The sequence below is a fragment of the Dama dama genome, chromosome 10, assembly GCF_033118175.1.
Source record: "Dama dama isolate Ldn47 chromosome 10, ASM3311817v1, whole genome shotgun sequence".
Lineage (NCBI taxonomy): Eukaryota > Metazoa > Chordata > Mammalia > Artiodactyla > Cervidae > Dama > Dama dama.
The window spans coordinates 41,553,562-41,576,054 of record NC_083690.1 but is presented as its reverse complement, the minus strand read 5'-3'; the positions used below and the strand labels follow the sequence as shown (position 1 = coordinate 41,576,054).

Below are 22,493 nucleotides of genomic sequence, written 5' to 3'. Positions count from 1 at the left end.
GCTCCTAAAAGCAGAGCTTCAAAACACATGAAACAGAAAATGACAACTGGAAGGAAAAACAGACAAATCCACAAGTATGTTTGGAGATGTCAGAGCTCCTTGCCAAGGAGTTAAACCTGTGGACAGATGCTGAGCAAGGACCCACAGTCCACCAGGACTTCACAGAACGTTCCACCTGACACCGTGCAACACACGCTTTTCTCGAGTACAGACAGAACGTTCTCCAAGATGGAGCATATTCCTGGGACATTAATAAACACTGGCAAATTAAAAAATGAAAACTATACAAACTAATTCACAGACTATAATGGAATTTAAACCAGGCATCCATAACAGAAGGGCTTCCCTGGTGGCTCAGTGGTAAAGAACCTGCCTGCCAATGCAGGAGACACGGGTTCAATCCTTGGGTTGGGAAGATAAATCTCCTGGAGAAGCAAGTGGCAACCTATTCCAGTATTCTTTCCTGGGAAATCCCATGGACAGAGGAGTCTGGTGGGCTACAGTCCATGGGGATGCAAAAGAGTTGGACACGACTTAGTGGCGGAACAACAAAAACAGAAAGACAAGAGGCAAATATCGACGTCCTGGAAAACGCAGCAGCACATCAGAATAACACTGTTAAAGGGAGATGGCGAAATCAGAAAACATCTGTAATGAACGAAAGTGAGAACACGACAGACCTCAGGTGCGGGGTCAGGTGTGGGGTGCAGCTGAAGCAGTGCTTAGGGAGAAATCTGTAGCCTTAAACACTTATATTATAAACAAGAAAAACCTCAAATCAACAATCCAAGTTCCCACCTTAAGAAACTAAAAAAAGAAAAAAGGGAAAAGTACACCCAAAGCAAGAAGAACTAATAAAGCGCAGAAATCAATGAAACAGGAAAACAATGAGAAAAATGAAAGAAATCTGACACTGTTCCTCTGGAAAGACCAATTAAATTGTGAGGCTCCGGCGGAAGAAGCCAGGCAGCAGCGCCAGGAACGGGGGAGCCCACCCTGGGCCCTGCAGACACACACGGGAGCCACGCGGGCATCCACACGGACAACTGCCTGTGGCCCAGCCACATCGCCCACACAAAACCCACAACCCAGCCTTCAGAGGCCTTCCACAACAGAAATATCCAGGCCTACGTGGTTTCACAGGGTGCAAACATTTAATGAAGAAATAATGCTAATTCTACACAATCTCATCCAGAAAAAAGAAGGAATAATTCCCAGCTTGGCACAGGAGGCCAGCATTACGCTCGAAGAGAAACAGATGAGGACAGAAAATAAACAAAACCCACACACCCGTATCCCTCATCAACGAAAACATCATCAACAAAACATAAGCAAGTTGAGTCCAGCAATACGAAAGAACAGTGACAGCCAAGGAGACTTATCTTGTGATGTCAGACTGGTTCAATATTGAAAAATAAATCAATATAAACTACCATATTGGCAGCTCAAAGAAGAAAAAACAGAATTGTATCAATCCATGGAAAAAGAAAGGATTTGACAAAGTTCAACATCTGTTCATGACAAACCAAGAATAAAAGACCGATCAAGAATGGAAGAGAACTCCTACATCCTGATACGCGTACAAAAACCTACGACTAACATCATTCTCGATGGCGAAAGACTAGGAGCTCCCTCAAGACCAGAACAAGGCAGACACTCCAACACCAGCCTGGAAGTCTTAACCTTTGGTTAACCTCCGGCGCACTGCTCGGAGAAGACTTGAAACTGATACAGACAATTTATGAAAGTCGCTCAGTTGTGTCTGACTCTTTATGACCCCGTGGACTGTAGCCCGCCAGGCTCCTCTGTCCATGGAATTCTCCAGGCAAGAACACTGGAGTGGGTAGCCATTCCCTTCTCCAGGGGATCTTCTCGACCCAGGGGTCGAACCTGGGTCTCCCGCACTGCTGGCGGATTCTTCACCATCTGAGCCATCAGGGAAGCTCAGATAATTTAGAGACAGAAGTATCTGCGCAGTGAGACCCCAAGGAATCAACCAAAAATAAACACCAAAAACCCTCACAGGACTGAAAAGTGAATTTGGTAAATTGAAAAATGAATTTGGTAAATTTGAAAAGTGAATCTTATACAGGATATAAGATGAACAACTCAAGAATCAGTCACTTCTATGCAGTCATAGTACATAACAGTAAGGCAAAGTAAAACAAAATTTACGACTGATATAAAAGACACACTTAGGCATAAATCTAACAAAACATGCAGAATCTGTATAATGAAAAGACAAAATGCTGATGAAAAAAATCAAAGATGTAAATAAACAGACACTATGTTCATGGAATGGGAGACCCAACACAATGAGAATGTCAGTTCTTCCCAAATGACATACAGATTTAACACAAAGCCAATAAAACTCCAGCAGGACTTTTTTTTTGGGGGGGGGGGGGGCGGGTGAAGATCTAGACAACCAACTCTAAAATTTATACACAAAGTCAAAGGAACTAGAACAGCTAAAACAACTCTGAAGAAGAATTAAATCAGAGGAGTCACTCTAGTAGATTTTAACTTACCCCAAGGCTACAAGTAATCAAGACAGTGGTGATGAGATAAACACCGAGATCAATACAGCAAGGCAGAGAGGCCAGAAAAGAGAGATGCCCAACTGATCTGTGACAATGGCACAAAGGCAATTCCACCAAGGAAGGGCGGCCTTTGCCATGAATTGTCCGGAAGGAATTAAACATCTTCAGGCAAAAATAAACCTTCACCTAAACCTCATGTCTTACACCGACTGCAACTGAACATGGGTCAGAAGTTTAAATGTAAAATGTGATATCATAAAATTTTAAGAAATAAACAAAGGAGAACATCTTTGATATGCAAGGCTAAGCAAAAAGTTTTCAGACTCAATATCTAAAAATTGATAAATTGGACTTTTTCAAAATTTAAAACTATTGTTAAAGACATTGGTAAGATAATGAAAAAAACAGGCTACCGAGTAAAAGAAAATATTTGCAAATCACGTATTTGACAAGCACATATCCACTATAAAGAACTTGCAAAATTCAACAATAAGTAAAAAAAAACAACAGAACAGCAACAAGAAAAAAACAACTAAATATTTAAACAGATATCTCACCAAAAGGCTAAACAGGTTGCAACTAATGAAAATACGCTCAACATCACTAGCCGTCTGGGCAGACACTCCAGCCGCCGAGTTCTCATTTCCACTCATTGCAGCTGTTTTCTCACGTCGTTTGTCTCTTCCTTTAAAGTGCGTCGTTTGGATGTGCTGCTACCATTTCCCAGGGTGGATATTTCCCTCTCGTCTTTCTGTTTCTGTTGTTCAGTCACTAAGTCGTGTCCAACTCTTTTGCAACCCCACGCACTGTGGCCCACCAGACTCCTCTGTCCATGGGATTTCTCAGGCAACACGTGAAAAGCCATGGTGAGACAGCCATGGTGTGTGGTATCACACACCCAGCAGAAGGGCTAGATAAAATAAGAATACTGACAATACCAAGTGCCGACACAGAAGAACCCAAACTCTCACGCAGTTCTGTTTAAATAACCACCAAACTACTTTCCAAAGCCAAACACACACTGAACACATTACTTATAAATTCCACTCTGGGGTATCTACCCTGGAGAAATGGAAATCATTGCCCCTACACAACCTGCACACAAATGTTTATAACAGTTCTAGTCGTAACTGCCCCAAGCTGAAAAGAACACAAATATGCTTCAGGAAGTGACCAGATACACTTTTTTAAGTTGTGGTATATCCATCAGTGGAATATGACCCAGTTATAAAAAGGAACAAGTACAGCACGGAAGCAGGACGCTTGGGAACCTGTGACTCAGTTAGACCAACAGCAGAGGACGTTCCGGCCAAGTGCACATGGATATTCTCCAGAAAAGACCGCGTGTCAGGCTACAAAACAAGTCTCAGTAAGCTAAGTTTATTGATCTAACGGAATTAACTCAATAAGATGAAAGTAAAGCCCAGTAATAGGAAAAAAACTGGAAAACAAGTATGTGAAAACTAAAACAACAGACTCAAGCAATAGATCAGAGAAGAAATCACAAGGAAATTAGGAAATACTTTGAGAAAATAACGTGAACACAAAACACAGGATACCAATGAAAGCAAGGCTCTTGGGGAATTTATAGCCTTAAATGCCTACATTTTAAAAGAAAGCAAAGTAGTGAGTCACTCAGTCATGTCCTACTCTTTGCAACCCCATGGACTGTAGACCAGGCTCCTCTGTCCACCGAATTCTCCAGGCCAGAATACTGGAGTGGGTAGCCACTCCCTTCTCCAGGGGATCTTCCCGACCCTGGGATTGAACCCAGGTTTCCCACATTGCAGGCAGATTCTTTACCAGCTGAGCCACCAGGAAAGAGGAGGATCTCAAATCAATAACATGAGTATACATCTTAAGAAACTAGAAAAGGAAGAGCAAATTGAGCTCAAAGCTAGAAGGAAGAAAGTAATAAAGACTAGAACAGAGATAAATGACACAGAAAACAGAAAAACAGTAAGAAAATTAACAAAACCAAAAGCTGGTTATTTGAAAAGATCAACAAAATCAACAAATCTTTGGCTGAAATGACTAATATGTTTCAATATAGATAAAAATCAGCTACATTTCTAAACAACAGCAATGAAAAATCTGAATAAAAAAGGAATTTAACAAAATCAGTCCATTTACAAGAGCGTCAAAGAGAACAAACTACTTAGGTTTTAATTTACCCAGGGAGGTAAAAGATTTGTATACTGAAAACTGCAAAAGATTGCTGGAAGAAATTAAAGAAAAACTAAATAGATGGGGAGATATACCATGTTCATGGATAGGAAGACTTTAAATGGTTAAGACGTCAGAGGAGTTGAAATCACCTTGGAAAAGAACAAATTGGGAAAATTCATACTTTCTGATTTCCAAGCTTGATAGAAAGATACAGTAATCAGAAAATAAAGGACTTCATGGTGACAACATCATGGAGGAATTTCACTTCTGAGAGAAAGACACTGGTCTCAAAAGATTAAAATTGTAGGACTCCATTTATAGGACATTACTGAGAAAGAAACGAAACTGTGGGGAAGAGAGCAGATCAGAGGCTGCAGTAGGACCACGGGTGTGCGGGGCGATCACCAGCTGACAGCAGGAGGGGGCTCTGAAGTGACGGCCTTAGTTTGTGCTCTGATTAAGGGGCAAGTAGTTAAAATGCCTGGGACTGTACACCAAGAAAAAGACAATTTGGAAAGACTGATGCTGACATTGAAGCTGCCAACACTTTGGCCACCTGAGGAGAAGAGCCAACTCACTGGAAAAGACCCTGATGCTGAGAAAGATTGAGGGCAGGAGGAGAAGGGGGTGACAGAGGACGAGATGGCTGGATGGCATCACAGACTCGATGGACAAGAGTTTGAGCAAACTCCAGGAGACAGTGAAGGACGGGGAAGCCTGGCGTGCTGCAGTTCATGGGTTGCAAAGAGTCAGACACAGTTAAGCAACTGAACAACAACAGCTATATAACAATTCTAGAAGTCAAAGGTAACAAGCCTCCTGGTATACGTTCTGTAGCTTATCGTGATGGTGATTACAAGCAGGGGCACATATCTGTCAAGTGTGACTGTGGTGTCTGGTGGGGTGGGTGGGTGGAAGAGGAGTGTTTGACCACTGACATTCTTCAGATCTGGAGGAACATGGTGATAAGCAAAAGCAGACGGGCTTTCACTTCACTCACTGTTTTCACGCATGCATGCTCAGTCATGTCCGACTACACAACTCCATGGACTGTAGCCCATTAGGCTCCTCTGTCTGTGGGACTTTTCCAGGCAAGATACTGGAGTGGGTTGCCATTCCCTTCTCCAGAGGATCTTCCCAACTCAGGGATCGAACCCGTGTCTCCTGCATTGGCTGGAGGGCTCTTCACCACTGAGCAACCAGGGAAGTCCAATCATTGTTTTAAGCTTCTCCAAGGCAACATGCTGTCTGAGATCTGCTCTCTGGGGGACAACTCCCACGGCCCCACCCTCGGTGCCCCACGACACTGGGCATTAGAAGGAACACATCCTGTTGTATGTGGAGTATTCCCCGATGACATGGGCGTTTAAAATCCCTCAGGGCTGGCACTGAAGGGGAAGCTTGGGGTGCAGAGTCTGACCCACAGGAAGCACTGGGTGAACGTCAGCTGTTTTGGCGCAAAGATTACGACAGCTGCTGATGGGGGCACGGAGGGTGTCTTAGTTTCACAACCATAATGCATCGGAATCCTACATGCAAGTACCATCGGATGTCTGGGACCCAGAAAACACGCATGTGTGTATGTAAAAACATGGGCAACAGTTCATGCAGAAATATTCATCACAGCTTGTTCTCAGCAGCTGAAAACATGAAATAATTCAAGTTACAAAAGGGGAGTAGTCAACTTTAGTATGAGACAAACTAAGGGTTAATGTTTACATGAAGACTGCAGAAACACAGAAAAGTGTTACAAGACAAAGTGGAGGGTCAGGGTTTAAATGGTGTCGGTCTCACTGCACACAACGGTTATCAACAGAAAAATCGCTAGAGACTTCAGCTGAAGATGGTGGCTTCTACATTTACAATTAAGTGCAACCTCTCTCAAAGTTCCTTTAAAATGAGAGCATGGGTCTTCCTGACTTCTTGTGAGGCCTACTTCTGAATAGACAAAGAAAATAGAAGTCACAGTGTCCAAAAAACCTTAGAAGTTGGAAAACAGAAGTATCGTGGTAAATGACACAACAGAGCTAAGCCCTGGACCAGCCGTGGACATGCCGAGAAGTTTCCACCACTAACAGCCCCGAAGGTCTGGGAAACGGCGTCACGGGGAGCTCACTTCTGAAAGCAGCTTGGAGTCTCTCTCTTTCCCCCACTTCTCAGGGAGGAACTGCAGGAGCCGGCACAAACCGAGGAGGAGGCGCGCGTCCTATTCACGCAGCCTGTCGACGGCGGCAAGCACCACAGCCCCACGGGTGCCGCCACGCGGGCAGCCACCACCTCCAGGAGCTCACCAGCGTCCCTCTGGAGACCCCCCACAAGCCCGGACACCTCCTCCCGCGCTGTCTAAACAGACTGTGCAAAGCTGATGTCACCGATCCTCTCAGCGTTTACAGTTCTCCAGAGACAACACACAGACCTGGCAACATCCTCTGGGGGAAGCACTGCAATCGTGAACTCAAGTTTTCAACGTTTGTAGGACGAGGCGGGGGGCCTCCCCAGGTGGCTCGGTGGTGAAGAATCCTCCTGCCAACACAGGAGACGCGGGTTCAGTCCCTGAGTCGGGAAGAGCCTCTGGAGGAGGAAATGGCAACCCACTCCAGTATCCTTCTCTGGAAAATCCCATGGACAGAGGGGCCTGGAGGGCGACAGCCCTCGGGGTCCCAGAGAGTCAGACACGACTGAGTGACTCAGCACACACACGCACACAAATTGATGCAGATTATCTAGTTCGTCTTGGCTGAGGTGTGGGAGTCCTTGGTTTTTGAGGAAGTGGTCCATCATCCCCGAGTTGACGATTCTGTGAGCATAAATTGCTCATGACATCCCCACATGCTCTCAACGGCTGGAGGATCTGTAGAGGCGTCCCCGGTCCTCCTAGGTACTGATGCTCTGGGTCTCCTCTTTTTCTACTTGTCACCTTTGCTGGAGGCTCACTAATTTTCAGAGAACTGGCTTTCTGCTTCAGTAATTTTCTGTTTTTCTCCTTTCATTATATTTGCTCTTTACGAGTACATCCTTTCTGCTTGCTTTGGGTTCCCTTTGCCCTTCTTTTTCCAAGGTCTGGAGACTGGATTATAAACCAGACATCCGCCTGCTCTCCTAGAGCAGACAGCCAGGGCCGGGCACTTCTGCCCGAACCGCAGACTCTCACAGGTATGTCTTCACCATCTCTTGGCTGTATATCCCTCTCCTTCGAGACGTCCTCTTTCACACTCGGGCTGTTTAACAGTGTGTTTAATCTCCAAATGCCAGGAGACTCCCCTGGGTTCCCCTGGCACTGACTTCTGGATCGAGCTCCTTCTGGACACAGAACACACGGGGGGGAGAAGCTGACGCCCCAGGACGTGCCGTTCCGCGACCGGGTGTGGTCCGTCCCGCTGTGCCTCTGCGGCCGTCGACGGGGTCCTGCTCACTCCTTCCGCGTCTCTGCTGCCTTTCGCTTCAGTCCTGCTGCTCCTGCGAGCACTGTGCCGGGTCCTGACCGCACAGCTGGATCTGCCCACGCCTCCTCCCAGGCCACCACTCGGCTTCGTGAGTGGAAGTTACGCTTCTGTGCAGAGAGCCTCACGCAGGGTCCCTTTTGGCCCGCCGTATTTTACCTGACATTATTCCATCGGCACAAGCCACACCTACTTTAAAAACATTCATGCGTGCCCGGCATGTCATTTCTCATTCTTTTGCTTTCTACCTTCCTGTGTTGTCATGGCTGAAGTGGGTCTTGTAGATAAAATATAACTGGGTTGTGTTTGTACCCACGCTGCCAGTCTGTTTCCTAATTAGTGCGTTTACATTACACGTGACTTGATTTCCTGGTGACTACATCTGCCACTTCACTCATGTTCCCTGTTCGTTCCCTCTGTCTCCCTTCTCTTGCCTTCCTGTGGGTTCCTTGGCCACTTTCTAGAATCTCATTCTGCAGCGTTTTGGATACACGGCATTGTACGCATTTCTTACTGTTGCTGGAAGCGTGGAGATGCACACACGGAACACGGCCTCCCGGCGCGGACAGACTCCCCTGCCCGCTGTCAAATCAGGGGGGCTCGAGGCTCCCACCTCGTGTGCTGAGCACCAGCATCGCGGGACGCTCCAGGCTTCCACCCTCGGGGATGAGTCACAGAAACGCGAGGACACCCTGCCATCCTGACGAGTCTCCCTGTTTTTCCCTGTGCTGCTATCCTTTCCCCATGGAGGTTCCAGGCTTTCCCCTCTCACCGTGCCCCTTGTGCCCAGGAGCTTCCTCTGACGTTCATCAAGGGCAGGTCTGCTGGTGACAGATTCTCTGAGCTCTGCTTCGGCAGAGGGTGTCTTGATTTTTCTTTCATCCCTGAGGATGTTTTTGCTGGCTGACAGCTCTTTTCTCTCAGAACTTGAGAAATGTTGTGCATTTCCTCTGGCTTCTGCAGTGTCAGATGAAAAACTCGCTGCCGCTCAGATCCATGTCCCCACAGATAATAGTGTTTCTCTCCAGCTCCTTTCAAGACTTTTCCTTTGTGATTAATTTTCAGGAGGTTGATCAGCACGTGTCACGGTACAGGTTTCTTCGGTTTTATGATGTAAGGGCTCCACTGAGCTTCTGAAATCTGTAGTTCCATGCCCTTCACCAGATCTGGGAAACTGCCAGTCATTACTTCCTAGGGTGTCTTCTCAGCCTCAACGCCCTTCTCCCCTCTGGGACCCCAGCTAAGCGAGGTCCCCCTCTGTCTCCTGACCGCGGGTCCCCGAGGCTCTGCTCCTGTTTGCTCCCAGTCTGTCTCCCTGCTCTCTGCTGAGGGGTTTCTGCTGACCTGGCAGTCTACTGTGGGGCGTACCTGCTGAGTTTTCTATTTTGGTTATTGTATTTTTCTGGTGTATAATTTATATTTGGTTCTTTTTTTTAAAACAATTTTTATTTATTTGTTGAAATTTGTTATTTGTTTAGAGAGGATATGTAACTGTTTGCAGAAGCACTCTCACGATGCTGCTGTAAAGTCCTCATCAGGCAGTTCCCCGTCTGAGTCACCGTGGCGCTGTGTCTGTCGACGGTCTTGTCTTGTCCCAACTCCAGGTAGGATGGGTTTTACTGCATCCTGGACACGCCAAGCACCATGCTGCAAGACCTCACCCCCCACTGAAGACCAGACATTTTCTTGAGAGAGAAGAGAGCAGGTCTCGCAGCAGAGGCACAGCAGGTGGAGGGCAAAGCTGCCCCAGGCGGCAGGGCAACGGACGGCCGTGTCCACGAACGCCAACTCCTGGTCCTGCCCCAGCTCTGCACCCGGAAGCTGGCAGCCCAACTCCAGACGGGGCTCTTCCCCAAAGACACTAGGGTTCACGGTGAAACATCCATGGTAGACCTAGAGAAGCCACCAGCACAGGCCCACCAGGCCCAGGCAGGACCGGGAGGGGCTGGTGCCCCCTCCTCGTGAGCGGACGCCAGGGCTGCAAGGGCAGCATCAGCAGGAAGCCTCCCCCAGCCTCCACACTGACAGAGAAAGCAGTGTGACGAGAAGGGGGCATGGGCTGAAGGAGACCTCGGAAAGTCCTATCACTGACATCAAAGAGCTAGTGAACATATCTCACACGAGGGAATACTCAAAGAACAACAACGCTACCAAAAAACACAAAAACCTCAGGAAATTAAGAGTATGACAGCAGAAATAAAGTAAGAATGGGCTGATAGATTTGAGAACATTTTATAGAAAGTAAAGACAAATGACAGAAGGTAGGATCAAAAGTGTTTTTATAACAGAAAGCATCCAGAAAGTTCAACATCTAAGTAACAGCTTCAGAAAGAAACAACAGAGAAAACACAAGAGGAAAAATGACCAACGAAAAATCGAAGGGACTTTCCAAGAGCTGGAGGGTGTGAGAGGCCACGGGCCACCCAGCCCGAGACACGACAGCGTGGCCGTGACATTTCAGGACCCTGGACAGCAGACGGCCCGCGGTCCTCCAGAGAGCAGCACGGGGCAGGCCGGGACTGCGGGCCCAGAGGCTCTGCTCCGGGGGAGGCCGCCCCTCCCGCCCGCCACAGGGTCCGTGCAGGAGTGGAGGCTGGGCACAGCCCCGGCTGGGACGCCCCCTGGTTCCTGCAGCAGGGCAGCGGGGAGCCGGGGCCCAAGCGTGCTGCAGGAGCTGTGCTCACGGGGGCGTCTGCAGGCAGGCAAAGCAGGCCTGCCGACCGGAGAGTGGGCTTCCTCCCGACGGAGCGGCCCTGGTCGGGAGGGGCGTGGGGCCGCAGAGGCCCCGACAGTGGCTCCCCCCCAGACCGAGCCCTCCGCCCGGGGGCGCCGGGGTCCGGGGCCGCCTCACCCTCCTCAGCCCGGGGGCGCCGGGGTCCGGGGCAGCCGCACGCTCGCCGTGGTTCACAGGCCAGGCCCAGGCCCACGGGGACGGGTTCTGCTTCTGCCTGGGCCGTGGGTGGTGGCCGTGTGGCCACATCCCTCTGTAGCTGTGCCCTCCTCTGAGGCAGGGCCTGTCTCCTGACCACAGTACCACAAGGGTACTCAAGACCACACACAGGGGGCTCGGCGGGGATCCGCTCACAGCCGAGCCCCAGCGGCCTGGAAGGGTGTGGGCGTGTCCCAGGGCACAGCCATCCTGGGAGGGGGCATCTCCAGGGTCAGGGTCCCCCAGCCCTGAGGCAGGGGGCTGCTCCCGCTGGAATGGGCCTGGGGCTGGGTGGGCGGGGCCCAGAGGGGAGTGAGGGCCCTGGGGGGTCCGGGGATGAGCCAGCCCCCACACAGATGCCCGTTCTCAGGAAGACGAGCCTGTCCAGCCCCTGAAACACAGACAGCGCCTGGGGTTTGCCGGAGCTGAGCGTGATGGCAGGGAGCAAGAGCCAGCTCTGTTCCAGCTGAGGGGCCCCTGAGCTGCCGCCGCTCAAGTCTTTACTCAAGTTCCACGCAGCTTTCTTCAGTAACAGAGTCGTGCTTCAAAATGTCACGCGTGCACACTTGCTGTGTCACACGTGTTGCGTGTATCATGTATGTTTCACACATGTGTGATCTACCCGCAGCGTCTCTCCCTGCACGAGTGACACAGCGTGGCTGAGCCCACCCCGCCTGGCCCACCAGGCTCGTGGGAAGGCTGCAGGTCATGCAAAGGCGGCGGGTGGGCGGTGGCCAGCCGGCCTTCGGGTGCACCGACCCTGTGGGAGCCGGGCTCCTGGCTTAGCGGTTTCAGGAAAAGACTCACGGCAGCACTCCTGCTGCGCGGGGGGCGGGGAGGACTAGAGGGGAAGCTGCCGGGGTTCACTCAGAGCGAGCCCTCCCGAGCACCGGGGTGGATGGTGGTGGTGGGCTTCCCGGCCCCTGTCCTCCGGCCGAGCAGTTTCCCGGGAAAGCCAGGAAGCCCTCAGCCACGTGGAGGACGCTGACCCCGTGGTTACGGCTGTGAGATGCTGGGGGCAGAGGGCACAGGCTCCTGAACAGTGAGCGGGGCAGGGGTGCCCGGGGACCCTCACCCTCACAGCCTGGAGGAAGGACATACAGGCCCAGCGGGCAGTGGCCAGCCCCTCCCATCAGCCCACCTGCTGCTCCTGGGAACACAGCCGAGCCTCCCCAGAGCTGCCCCGCTGGCCAGCGAGCACGTCCTCAGGAGCCCCCCCAGTCCCGCGGGGGCACCCCCACCGCACTGCCCACCGCCTGTCGTCACACACGCACGCCCGCGGGTGAAACAGAGTCAGGTCCCTGCAGACAGCACCATGCCAGGCTCTGGGCAGGAGGAGGCCGCTGAGCAACAGTCAACCCGGTGCGGGGGCGGAGAGTAGAAACGTGTGAAGACAACACGGCGGGGGTGGGCACAAAGGAGCCAGGGGTAGGGTAGGGCAGGACGTACCTGAGCGAGCTCACCTCCTCCCTGGAGAACAGGAAGCTCTGCTCAGCTGGGCCCGCCTGCGACTTCAGTATCTTCAGCTCCATCTCCAGCTGTGAGGAGACACGGGCAAGAGGTCAGCCTGGACCACGGGAGACACGGGCGAGAGGTCAGCCTGGGGACGGCCCCGGGACACACCGGCGAGAAGTCAGCCTGGACCAGGGCCCCGGGAGACACGGGAGAGAGGTCAGCCTGGACCACGGGAGACACGGGCGAGAGGCCAGCCTGGACCACAGGAGACACAGGAGAGAGGTCAGCCTGGACCATGGGAGACACGGGTGAGAGGTCAGCCTGGACCACGGCCCCGGGAGACACAGGAGAGAGGTCAGCCTGGACCACGGCCCCGGGAGACACAGGCGAGAGGTCAGCCTGGACCACGGCCCCGGGAGACACAGGCGAGAGGTCAGCCTGGACCACGGGAGACACGGGCGAGAGGTCAGCCTGGACCATGGGAGACACGGGCGAGAGGTCAGCCTGGACTACAGGAGACACGGGCGAGAGGTCAGCCTGGGACACGGCCCCGGGAGACACAGGAGAGAGGTCAGCCTGGACCACGGGAGACACGGGTGAGAGGTCAGCCTGGACCACGGGAGACACGGGAGAGAAGTCAGCCTGGACCACGGGAGACACGGGAGAGAGGTCAGCCTAGGACACGGCCCCGGGAGACACGGGAGAGAGGTCAGCCTGGACCACGGGAGACACGGGCGAGAGGTCAGCCTGGACCACGGGAGACACGGAGAAAGGTCAGCCTGGACCACGGCCCCGGGAGACACGGGCGAGAGGTCAGCCTGGACCACGGGAGACACAGGAGAGAGGTCAGCCTAGGACACGGCCCCGGGAGACACGGGCGAGAGGTCAGCCTGGACCACGGAAGACACGGGAGAGAGGTCAGCCTAGGACACGGCCCCGGGAGACACGGGCGAGAGGTCAGCCTGGACCACGGGAGACACGGGAGAAAGGTCAGCCTGGACCACGGCCCCGGGAGACACGGGAGAGAGGTCAGCCTGGACCACGGGAGACACAGGCGAGAGGTCAGCCTGGACCACGGGAGACACGGGAGAAAGGTCAGCCTGGACCACGGCCCCGGGAGACACGGGAGAGAGGTCAGCCTAGGACACGGCCCCGGGAGACACGGGAGAGAGGTCAGCCTGGACCACGGGAGACACGGGCGAGAGGTCAGCCTGGACCACGGGAGACACGGGAGAAAGGTCAGCCTGGACCACGGGAGACACGGGAGAGAGGTCAGCCTGGACCACGGGAGACACGGGAGAGAGGTCAGCCTGGACCACGGGAGACACGGGCGAGAGGTCAGCCTGGACCAGGGCCCTGGGAGACATGGGCGAGAGGTCAGCCTGGACCACGGGAGACACGGGAGAAAGGTCAGCCTGGACCACGGGAGACACGGGCGAGAGGTCAGCCTGGACCACGGGAGACACGGGAGAGAGGTCAGCCTGGACCACGGGAGACATGGGCGAGAGGTCAGCCTGGACCACGGGAGACACGGGAGACATGGGCGAGAGGTCAGCCTGGACCACGGCCCCGGGAGACATGGGCGAGAGGTCAGCCTGGACCAGGGCCCTGGGAGACACGGGAGAGAGGTCAGCCTGGACCACGGGAGACACAGATGAGAGGTCAGCCTGGACCACGGGAGACACGGGCGAGAGGTCAGCCTGGACCAGGGCCCTGGGAGACATGGGCGAGAGGTCAGCCTGGACCAGGGGAGACACAGGCGAGAGGTCAGCCTGGACCATGGGAGACACGGGCGAGAGGTCAGCCTGGACCAGGGCCCTGGGAGACATGGGCGAGAGGTCAGCCTGGACCACGGGAGACACGGGTGAGAGGTCAGCCTGGACCATGGGAGACACGGGCGAGAGGTCAGCCTGGACCACGGGAGACACGGGCGAGAGGTCAGCCTGGACCAGGGCCCTGGGAGACATGGGCGAGAGGTCAGCCTGGACCACGGGAGACACGGGCGAGAGGTCAGCCTGGACCAGGGCCCTGGGAGACATGGGCGAGAGGTCAGCCTGGACCACGGGAGACACGGGCGAGAGGTCAGCCTGGACCAGGGCCCTGGGAGACATGGGCGAGAGGTCAGCCTGGACCATGGGAGACACGGGTGAGAGATCAGCCTGGACCACGGGAGACAAGGGCGAGAGGTCAGCCTGGACCAGGGCCCTGGGAGATACAGGGCGAGAGGTCAGCCTGGACCAGGGCCCTGGGAGATACAGGGCGAGAGGTCAGCCTGGACCATGGGCCCCAGGAGCCCGGGGGTGCAGCCACTTCCCTGTGGGGGGCAGGTGAGGAGACCCTCCTCGTTGGGCTCTCGTCTGCCGCCAGGCCTGCTGCAAACAGAGCTTCGGTGTTTTAGTTCTTATCTCCACAACAGCCATGGAGGGAGACACAGTCACATGGGCACGTTGATGGGAAACGTCAGAATCTGGGGCGAGGGGACCCAGCAGCCGGAAAGAACATATTCCAGCGCTGCAGCACTTTGATCGGTTCTAATAGTCCTGATCCATTATTTATTTTGGGCGTCAGAGTCCTCTACAGGATGTCAAGTCGCATAGACTGTCCGGAAGGCAACGAGGAAGTGAGCTGCCGTAACACTTGGGGTTGGGGTGGGAGGGGGCGTGACAAGGCCTGGAGAAGAGCAGGGAGCACACCCAGCTGCGGACCCGAGGGCGACAGGGACGGGGCGGGTGGTCCCGTGGGGTGGGGCGGACCCCAGCCGTGGGCAGCGCGCTCGGCCCTAGCTGCCCTGGGCTCCGAGGGCCCCGAAGGGACATGGCGGGCGGAAGGACAGGCCAGGTGGCCAGCCGCGGGTGCAGGACCACTGTCCCCACACTGGCCTCCAGCCATCCCCCAGCCCACCCTCAGGGCGTGCCACCCCCGCCCCCCAGCCAGCCCTGTCCCCTGCGTGCGGGTCACTGACACTCAGCTCGGCTGTTCCTGGCCCGCTGCCCCACCCGGGACTCCTGCTGGTCTGGCTGTCCTGATGCCCAGGGAGGACTTTAACCCCGGTGAGTTCCCCACCGAGCCCCCGAGGGAACAGGGGAAGCCAGGAAGGCTCCTCATGGGTTCCACGCCAGCTGCAGGCCCTGGCTGGGAGTGGGGCGGAGTCGCTGAGGTGGGGTCTGTGGCCAGGCTGACGCCTGAACCGAGCCCTCCAGGCCAGTCCTGCGAGGGCCTCCTTGGGCGACCTGACTGGAGAGATTCCTGGGCCCCAAACACTCAGTCTTGTGACTCCCCGACTGGCCGTCAGGTCCCTGGAGGAGACCCCGCCCCTAAATGGGCCAGCGGGCCTGGGAGACCTGAGCCTGCCTGCCGGAGCACAGACCAAACACAAGCACCCTGGGGACCAGCTCCCAGAACAACCTCGCGGAGCTGAGTTACATGCGGGCCCACAGCCAACTCCTCCGCCTCTCCCAGTGCTGAAGGACAGGGTCCAGCGCCCGCCACGCTAGCTGCACCACCCAGAGGTGGCAGGGGCCCTCGGCGTGGCCCCGTTGTCAGGGCGATGGCCCGATTCACTGGCCGGCATCAATGATGCCCGCACCACGTGGCGTGGCGAGCAGAGCAGAACCCGGTCGTGTTCAGGACCAGCAGCGTCCACGTGTCCAGAGGCCCCCAGACCTCTGCTCGGAAGCTGGGGCTTGACAAAGCTCCTCCTGGGAACGAAGCTGTCCGTGTGCTGCTGACCCTGAGTGCCCAGTCCCTCCTCTGATGCCATCCGCACCTCCTACCTGGCGGCTGGTGGTGGTCACCCAGGAGCCCCCCATCTCACTGTCTCCACCTTCACGGTCATGATCAAACACACCGGCAGACACGAACTTCCCTGGATCAGGGTTAGGATTAGGGTTCCCCTGGGGGAACGTGGGCCCAGCAGTCGATCCGAATTGGTCCCTGTTCCGTGCAGGCGGGGGCTGATCTGACAGCAGGGCACAGGGGTGGTCTCTCCTGGAGACCCACAGCCCCGTGCCAGGCCCTGCCGGAGGCCCACACACCTCGTCCTGGAACCCGCGGGCACTCTGCAGCCTCCAGAATCGCACTCAGACGGATGAAGTGGAGAAGCCTCTCTCCAGCTTTGCCCGGTTCCTCGCCCAGCCTGCAGTCCCCAGGCTCGGCTCACGCGTTTACCAGCTAAGAGGCTGATGTTCTTCCCTTCTTTAAAATGTATTTATTGTTTATAAAAACGGAACATTTCCTACACATTGTTCTGTACGTTAATTTTTTTCACGTAGTACCTCTGGAGGCATTTGCAGATCCGCACACAGAGAGCGCCCAGTTCGCAGTCATGGGTCCAGGAACCGCCCCCGACGGCCAACCTCCTGCCGACCAACATCTGACCTGCTTCCTGTCCTGCGGCTCAGACACGCCAGTCCCCTGGGCACGAGCCGACCTGCAGGCCGAGTCCCAGAGCTGCATGTCTGCCTGCAGTCCCACCTGACGTCATCACCACACAATGCACGGTGGAGTCAGCCAGCTCACAGGCTGCAGTGACCGCAAGTGTTCACTGCAGGGCGCCCAGCCTGGGGCGAGCGAGGAGCTTGGGCTGCTCACGCTAAAGGCCCTGAGCCCCTGGCGGCTTTCAGGGAGGGCTTTTAAGGACAAGATCGGGGCAAGGGCTGTGGGTGTCTGAGCGGCCTGAAGGCATTCTTCTGCTCTGTTGTGGGGAGGTAACTGGGGGGTATTTTGGGCGTCAACACCATCAACCTTCTGGATCCAACTGGCCTTGGGCCCACATGCGGGGGGTCAGCACCTAGGAACGTCTGAGCTGGCAGGGGTCTTAGTGTCTGCAGACAATGAAGCACACCGGCCAGGAAGCTACCTACTGCCTCGAGGAACTGAAGGCCCTGGACGTCCTGCTAGAGCTGAACTCATCACTGCTCTGTCTCGTTGACCGTTTCCCTCTGTTTCTGCGTCTCCTTGCTTTTCTCATTAAACGTGCTCTTTGGCACTGGGGGACAGCCTGGGAGGTAAAGGTCTTTCACAGACGAGAGGCGGGGACCCGGGAAGGCCCCACAGGTCCTGCTGGGCTTCAGGGCGGGGCCCAGCTGGCCTCGCGGTGGCAAAGAAAGGCTCCTCGCCCCCTAGGGGCGTGCGTGGCTTCCTGTCTGTAACCAGGTCATCTTCGGACATCCGGTCGACAAGAATCCTGGGGCCTTCTCTCTCCTGCCTCACCCACCCCATATTTTAAAAAGTACCCAAACCACCTATTCTCGGAACCTGGGGCTCGGGGAGGGTGAAGCCGCACGTCCAGGGCCCGGCCATGGGCGGAGCCAGCTTGTCCGTCAGGACCCGCGGCTCCCGCGTCCGCCCACCTCTTACTGCTGCTGGAGCAGGAGGGAGAATTTTCCTCATCGTCTGACTCGTCTCTGTAGACACAGGCTCCGTCAACTTTCTGTGCGTCGGCTCTGCCGCCCGCCCCCTCGCGGGGTCTCAGGTGGGCTGCGGGGCCTGCTCCTCCCCAGCACCGGTCCCGCATCTCTTCCTGTCCAACAGTGACGGCTGCGAGCTCCAGAACACCAAGGTATGGTTCTAACACCAGACGCTGCTGCCCGCATTCTGGCTTCGGTGGGACTAATCTAGCATCTTCCTATTTACAGCATGTCGTTTTTCACTTGAAATGAAAACACTCATGCTGAGAAATTACCCGTATGTTATTAAGGGATCTTAAGACTGACTGTTGGACTTTGTCAAGCGGGTTTTTAGGAAATACAGAGCAGAGATCCTGTGAGCTGACAGCCCAGGGTCGGAGCGGCAGCCTGGCGTGGAGAAGCCCTGCACACATCCCGCCCCGATGCGTGTGGACGCACGCGGCACCTCCGAGCACCTGCGCACGTCCCGTGACACGCGTGGATGCACGCGGCACCTCCGAACATCCCGTCCCGACATGCGTGGACACACGCGGCACAGATGGGCCCCTGCAGAGTTGGCGTCCGTACAACCCAAGCTTCCCTCCCCTGCGCCCAGGCAGCCTGGGCAGTGTGGATGGCGCTGGACCTGCAGCGGGATTTCCCTGGGACTCACACTGGGATGCTGCTCCGTCTCTTCCTTTTTGCTGGCGGGGTGACAGAGGTGGCTGGTTTTTTTTACAAGTCGGTAGTAACTGGTCTGTTTGAAATTTCTCTCTCTTCTGGAGTCAGTGTTCATAGGTTATATTTTCGTAGAAGATGATTCATCTCATTCAGGTTTTCACTTTAAACAGAGTTGCGACATAATTCCTAACTTTTTACATAACTCACAGAGGCCTTGTGATTGTCTCTGGGGTTCTCTCTAACGCGTGTTCTCAGCGGTCCTCACCGCAGAGGGGAAGCCTGTGTGCGGGGCAGTGCTCGCCCTGTGAGTGTCCACCTCCACGAATCTGCGCAGGGGCACATGGGGAGCCTCGTCCAGGGCAGACTGGAGCCTTCGGGGCCTGGGACACGCGCTCCTCACCCGCCCCCGCCCGGCCAGCAACTCCAAGCGAACAACTCTTATTTCTTCGTTTGGGTAGTGATGCTTTCTATTAATTTTTTACTAGGATTGTGAATAATTAATATGTTTTACTAGTTTGTTTTCAAAGCACGGGCATTTGGATTTATTTGTTATTTCTACCATTTTTCACTTTCTCATTAACTTCTGCTTTGATCTTTACAAATTCCTACTTCTCCTTTACTAAGGTTAATTCTGTCTTCCTTTTCCAAGTTCTTGGATTGGGTGTTTAATCCATACATATTCACTCTTTCTTGTTCAATAACATAAATATTTAAACCTGTGATTTTTTCTTCTCAGCGCTGGTCTGGCTGTTTCCCACAGGCTCTGAAGGGAAGAGTTCCCATTAAGACTATTTTCTCAATTTTATGACCCAAGAATGAGAGCGAGTCTCTTGTTCTATTACTTTTTTTCTTTCAAGAATTAGGTGCTATTTCTTTTTTTGGTTGTGCTCTTAAATTCAAATTTCATCACAGTGTGATCAGAGAAAAGCTATTTGTTCTATTGGAATTTTTTTTAAGTTTTAAAAAGTTTTATTTTTTATTTTTGGCTGTGCCGGGTCTCCACTGTCATGTGCAAGCTTCCTCCGGTCGCGGTGCATGCGGGTTCCTTACTGCGGAGGCCCCTCTCGTCGCGGGGTACACGCCCCAGGGAACAAGGGCTCAGCAGCTGTGGCTCCGGACTCGAGGCTCCACGGTCTGTGAGCTCGCCCCAGGCCAGGATGGGACCCGTGTTCCCTGCACTGCAGGGCGGTTCTCAACCAGGGGACCACCAGGGAAGCCCGTGCTACCCGAGGGCACTGGGTCTCGCAAGCCAGCGTCACCTGGCGGTCTGGTGAAACCGCCAGGGCTGGACTCACCGTCTCGCTCAGCTCCATCCTGAGGAAGACCCCGGGGACAGCACCTGCTAAGCCCCCAGGCTGGCCGAGGCGACAGCCTTCCTGCTGCTCAGGACGCCTGCCACAGTGGCCCTCCAGCCAACTTCGCCTCCTCTGCAGCAGGGTCGGGTCACAGGCGGCTCCAGGGGAGGTCAGAGTGGGCGTGCCGGGAGAGGTTCTGACAGAGGAGGGCCAGTACAGTGGACCCGGGGAGCCAAGGCACAGAGCATGGAAACCCGAATGCAGGAAACAGGCAAGGGATCCTCAGTTCTGGTCTCAGTCACTGGTAGTCAAGTCTCTGCTGGGGGCGACTCTAAAGCAACACACTGCCCGGTACCTTCTGGAAGAGGGTCCTGGCACTCCAGGGAGGTCGGGGGAAAGCAGGGCCAGGACAGACCTTTCTGGAAGGACCTGGGGAGGGACAGGGCCCCAGAAGGCCAGGCTGTCTGGCAGGGACTGCCTGCAACTTCAGCTCCAAGCTGGTCCCTGGAGACCCACCCGCGCCTCACCCCGCGCTCCAGCCAGGGACAGGGAGTGGGCCGCTGAGGGCACAGAGTCTGTTTCTCTCCACCTGACCCAGCGTCGCCCCGAGGCCCAGAGCCTGAGGGCAGCCCTGCCCTCCACGCCTCCTCCCACAAAAGCCGGAGAGGGTGCTTCTGTCACAGATCGAGGGCCTGGGTGGGACTGAGCCTCCCCAGGAAAAAACACTGACCCGCGGGCAGCAACGCACAGGATCCCAGAGAGGTGGGCCCTGAGGGAGGCCCAGCACATGGTCTGGGAGCATCTAGGATGCGGCAGAAGCCGGAGCGTGGGGAGGTCGGGAGACCAGAGCCCACGGGGTGCGCGGGGGGCAGGGAGGAGCAGCACCTGAGGACCCAGCAAACCGACCGGCCCCCGGGGCTGAGGACGGACATGAGGAGGATGGGGGAGACCAGGCCTGCTCCCAGCGGCCAGGCTGGCATCTCTGGGTCCGCAGGCACCGGGCAGGCACTCAGCAGGCATCAACTCCCCAGCAGAGCGCTGCCCGCCCTGGGCCCACTGGTGACACGACCCCTCCCTCTCCGCGAGGAGACTGGATGCTAATGGTCCTCAAGGCGAGCTTGCTAGTACAGCACGACCTTTAGACAGAGCCCATGAACGTCAGTTTAATTCGCTGGGCCGGTACCCAACCCCACAACGCGCTTCCCCTCCCCCAACAGCAAGTCTAACTAGTGTGGCCGCTGGTGAGCACCAGCGTGAGGGGTCACACACGTCTCATCACAGGAGCCCGGCCTCTGTCCAGCCCCACGGACGGTCACGACGGGGCTGAGGGCCTGGGTTTCCAGAGCTGCCCACCCAGGGCCCTCATCGCAGACGTCCAGGCTGCTGCCTTCTCTTCTGGAGCCCCACTGGGCGGGGCCCCAGGCCTCCTGGAGACGGGAGGACAGGTCTGAGACCAGAGGGGACCCCGGCCAAAGGGCCTGCTCAGCCTGGACCCTTCGAGCACCCAGGAAGGTCTCGGGGGGTGGGGGTGCTGCGTCCTGGGAGGGCCTGAAACGGCCCCCTTGTCGATTCCACCTCAGCCTGAGGGCCACTCCAGGTGCAACAGGCCACAGGTGGTCACCACCGGCTCAGCCAGCTGCTGACCTGAGCTCGGACACACTGTCGCCTCGGATAAAAAGAAGCCCCGCTGGAGAACGTGTCCAGGCTGCATTTTGCCCTGGAAGGCCATTTCTTGAGTGGGCACATTTGCTGAGAGCGCTCACAGCACCGAGCTGCAGGGCGCCGCCAGCTCTCAGGGGAGCCCGTCCGCCAGCTGGAGTCCAACGGGAGGCCCGCCCGAAAGCTGGTGAGCGAGCGCCAGGCCTCACCTGGGGCAGAAGACGGGAGGACGGCTACGAAAGTGCAGAGACAGGATCCAAGGTCGCGCTGTGTCTGCTGTGGGAGCCACGCAGGCCCCGTGAGTGCGGCCCCCCTGTGCCCGTGCAGAGACGGGGGCGCTCCGCCAGGCCTGGCCAGCGGGACCCCGGCCCTCTGCCCCCTGTCACAGCCTGGCTCTCAGAGATGCGGGGCCCTCGCATGGCCACAGGGTCAGTCACCGTCTGGCTCCACCTACATGAGCCTAAGCGGCGTGGGCCTTCACACATGGACTCACGCCTCCGGGCCAGGCCCCTGAGAAAGTAGTGTTTCCCAGCGGGCGCTGAGGCTCGGGGCAGGGGCCAGGGCTGGGGAGGCCAGCTCCTCACGGTCTCCGTGGTCACCTCCGAGCCCAACCGACACACCCGCCTAGGACAGACGTTTCCCAGTCACAGGAGGACAGATCCAGAACGTGAAATGACTCACCACCAGTCAGAACCAGGAGGTGCTTTTAATAATAATTTATGGAAAGGCAGCTGGCCCCGCTGGAGGACTGTGATAAGGCCGGATGTTTGGGTGGGGGGGCGCACATGGGTGGTGCTGCCAATGGTGAACAATGGAGGCTCACCCCCCCTCCCGGTGATTCACTGGCCTGAGCACTGCGGTCGACAGTGACGCAGCATCAGCAAGATCTGTGGGGCTGGGCACCGCCTGGCAGGGCTACGAACCATCCCCCACCATCC

General features: G+C 55.7%; 1 protein-coding gene across 3 annotated transcripts in view; it reads right to left on the bottom strand.

Moving 5' to 3' along the window:
• MAD1L1 (mitotic arrest deficient 1 like 1) overlaps positions 1 to 22,493 on the bottom strand; it is a 237,720-nt gene that overhangs the window by 64,676 nt on the left and 150,551 nt on the right. For all 3 annotated transcript variants that reach the window (XM_061153798.1, XM_061153797.1, XM_061153799.1), the window contains one exon: positions 12,528 to 12,616. In XM_061153798.1, coding sequence (XP_061009781.1) covers positions 12,528 to 12,616 — 89 coding nt within the window. The remainder of the gene's footprint in view (positions 1 to 12,527; positions 12,617 to 22,493) is intronic.